Source organism: Halyomorpha halys, unplaced genomic scaffold, assembly GCF_000696795.3.
Source record: "Halyomorpha halys isolate HHAL.00 unplaced genomic scaffold, Hhal_1.1 Scaffold398.1, whole genome shotgun sequence".
NCBI classification, from domain to species: Eukaryota; Metazoa; Arthropoda; class Insecta; order Hemiptera; family Pentatomidae; genus Halyomorpha; species Halyomorpha halys.
In genome coordinates, this window is record NW_027109697.1 from 27805 (window position 1) to 29168 (window position 1364).

The 1364-nt window shown below is 27.4% G+C and overlaps 1 protein-coding gene across 1 annotated transcript in view; it reads right to left on the reverse strand.

Annotated features, from left to right (window-relative positions):
• Positions 1 to 1364, reverse strand: part of LOC106682236 (WW domain-binding protein 11) — an 11861-nt gene that overhangs the window by 2933 nt on the left and 7564 nt on the right. Inside the window, exon 8 of the mRNA XM_014422983.3 lies at positions 518 to 602. Coding sequence (XP_014278469.1) covers positions 518 to 602 — 85 coding nt within the window. The remainder of the gene's footprint in view (positions 1 to 517; positions 603 to 1364) is intronic.

Genomic DNA, 1364 nt, shown 5'->3' on the forward strand with positions numbered 1-1364 from the left:
TTATTCTTTTCATTGTATCTTTTTATTTTTAATTCTATCATTTTATCTTAACATAGTTTCATTTTGTATCTTTTTAGCCCTGATGAAGCCCTACAAAGTGGGGCGAAACGTTGGAAAATAAAATAGTTGTTAACTATTTTCGTTTCACTTGTGACCGCAACCCTGACCATCTTCCTATATATAAAACTAATTTTATATATAATGTTTTCGCTTTCTTGAGATTGGTTATTATTGTTTAAATAAAATAAATTGTATCCAAATTATGTCTAAAAAAACTATTACTTCTTTAAAAGTCAAACGTTTCAACTATTCTCAAGGCAATATTAAATATAAAATTATACCTCGTATCCAATAATTTTGCAGGCTATTCTGCCCAGGTACTTAATTTCAGTCAAATTACTCTATTACATAACTTTTCCATTTTTTTAGAACTTTTTTTAGAACCAATTCAGACTTATAATCACTATACATCTTTTACGGGCTCTAACAAGGAATATGAAGGACTAGCCCAACTTACCAGGAGGTAGACCGAGAGGAATCTGTCCTGAAGGAGCAGGTACGGGAAGTGGGATACCATCCATTACTTTACCTTTGTCTCCAATCTGTATCAAACCAAGCAAACAAAAAAGAGATAATTATATTTCAAAAATACGAATCAGTATTTTTAGCATTAATCATGCAGCTAAGAACATAATAAATTATGTAGTAATAATCATTATAATACAATCATTTAATAATATAATATATACAATAATAATAATAAGCAAATAAATAAAGATGCGCTAAGAGAAGCTCAACAGTCGGTTCTCTTAGATACAGCACGTATAGTGCGAAAATGTTTAAATATTTGAAGCAAAAAAAAAAAATAAATAAATAAATCAACAAAAGTATGAAGGTGTTTGGACTTCTGGGTCCCCCACCTCAGATACTAAACCCGCAATAGCGAGAAAACCGACCATAACAATAATAAAATATATACAATAATACTATCATATAATAATAATCATTATTATACAATAATACTATCATATAATAATAATTATTATACAATAATACTATCATATATTGTAATAATTTTAAAATAAAATAAAAGGAATTTTGATCGTTTTATAACTTTTTTCAAATATAAAAAATAACTTGGGTTTAAATTAAAAACTTCCTTTAATTTACTGTATTTTCAATTATGAGGGGAAGAGTTAAAATAGTTTTTATGATATTTGAATCTGCTCAACATGGCCATGATTCAACGGACTTGATGACTGAAGAATACGTACCGCCATCTTGGTTTTGTTTTGAATCACAAAGTTATTATAGACAATAAAAATTGGTTATCTTGCTTTTTGGATAAACAAAACAAATTAACA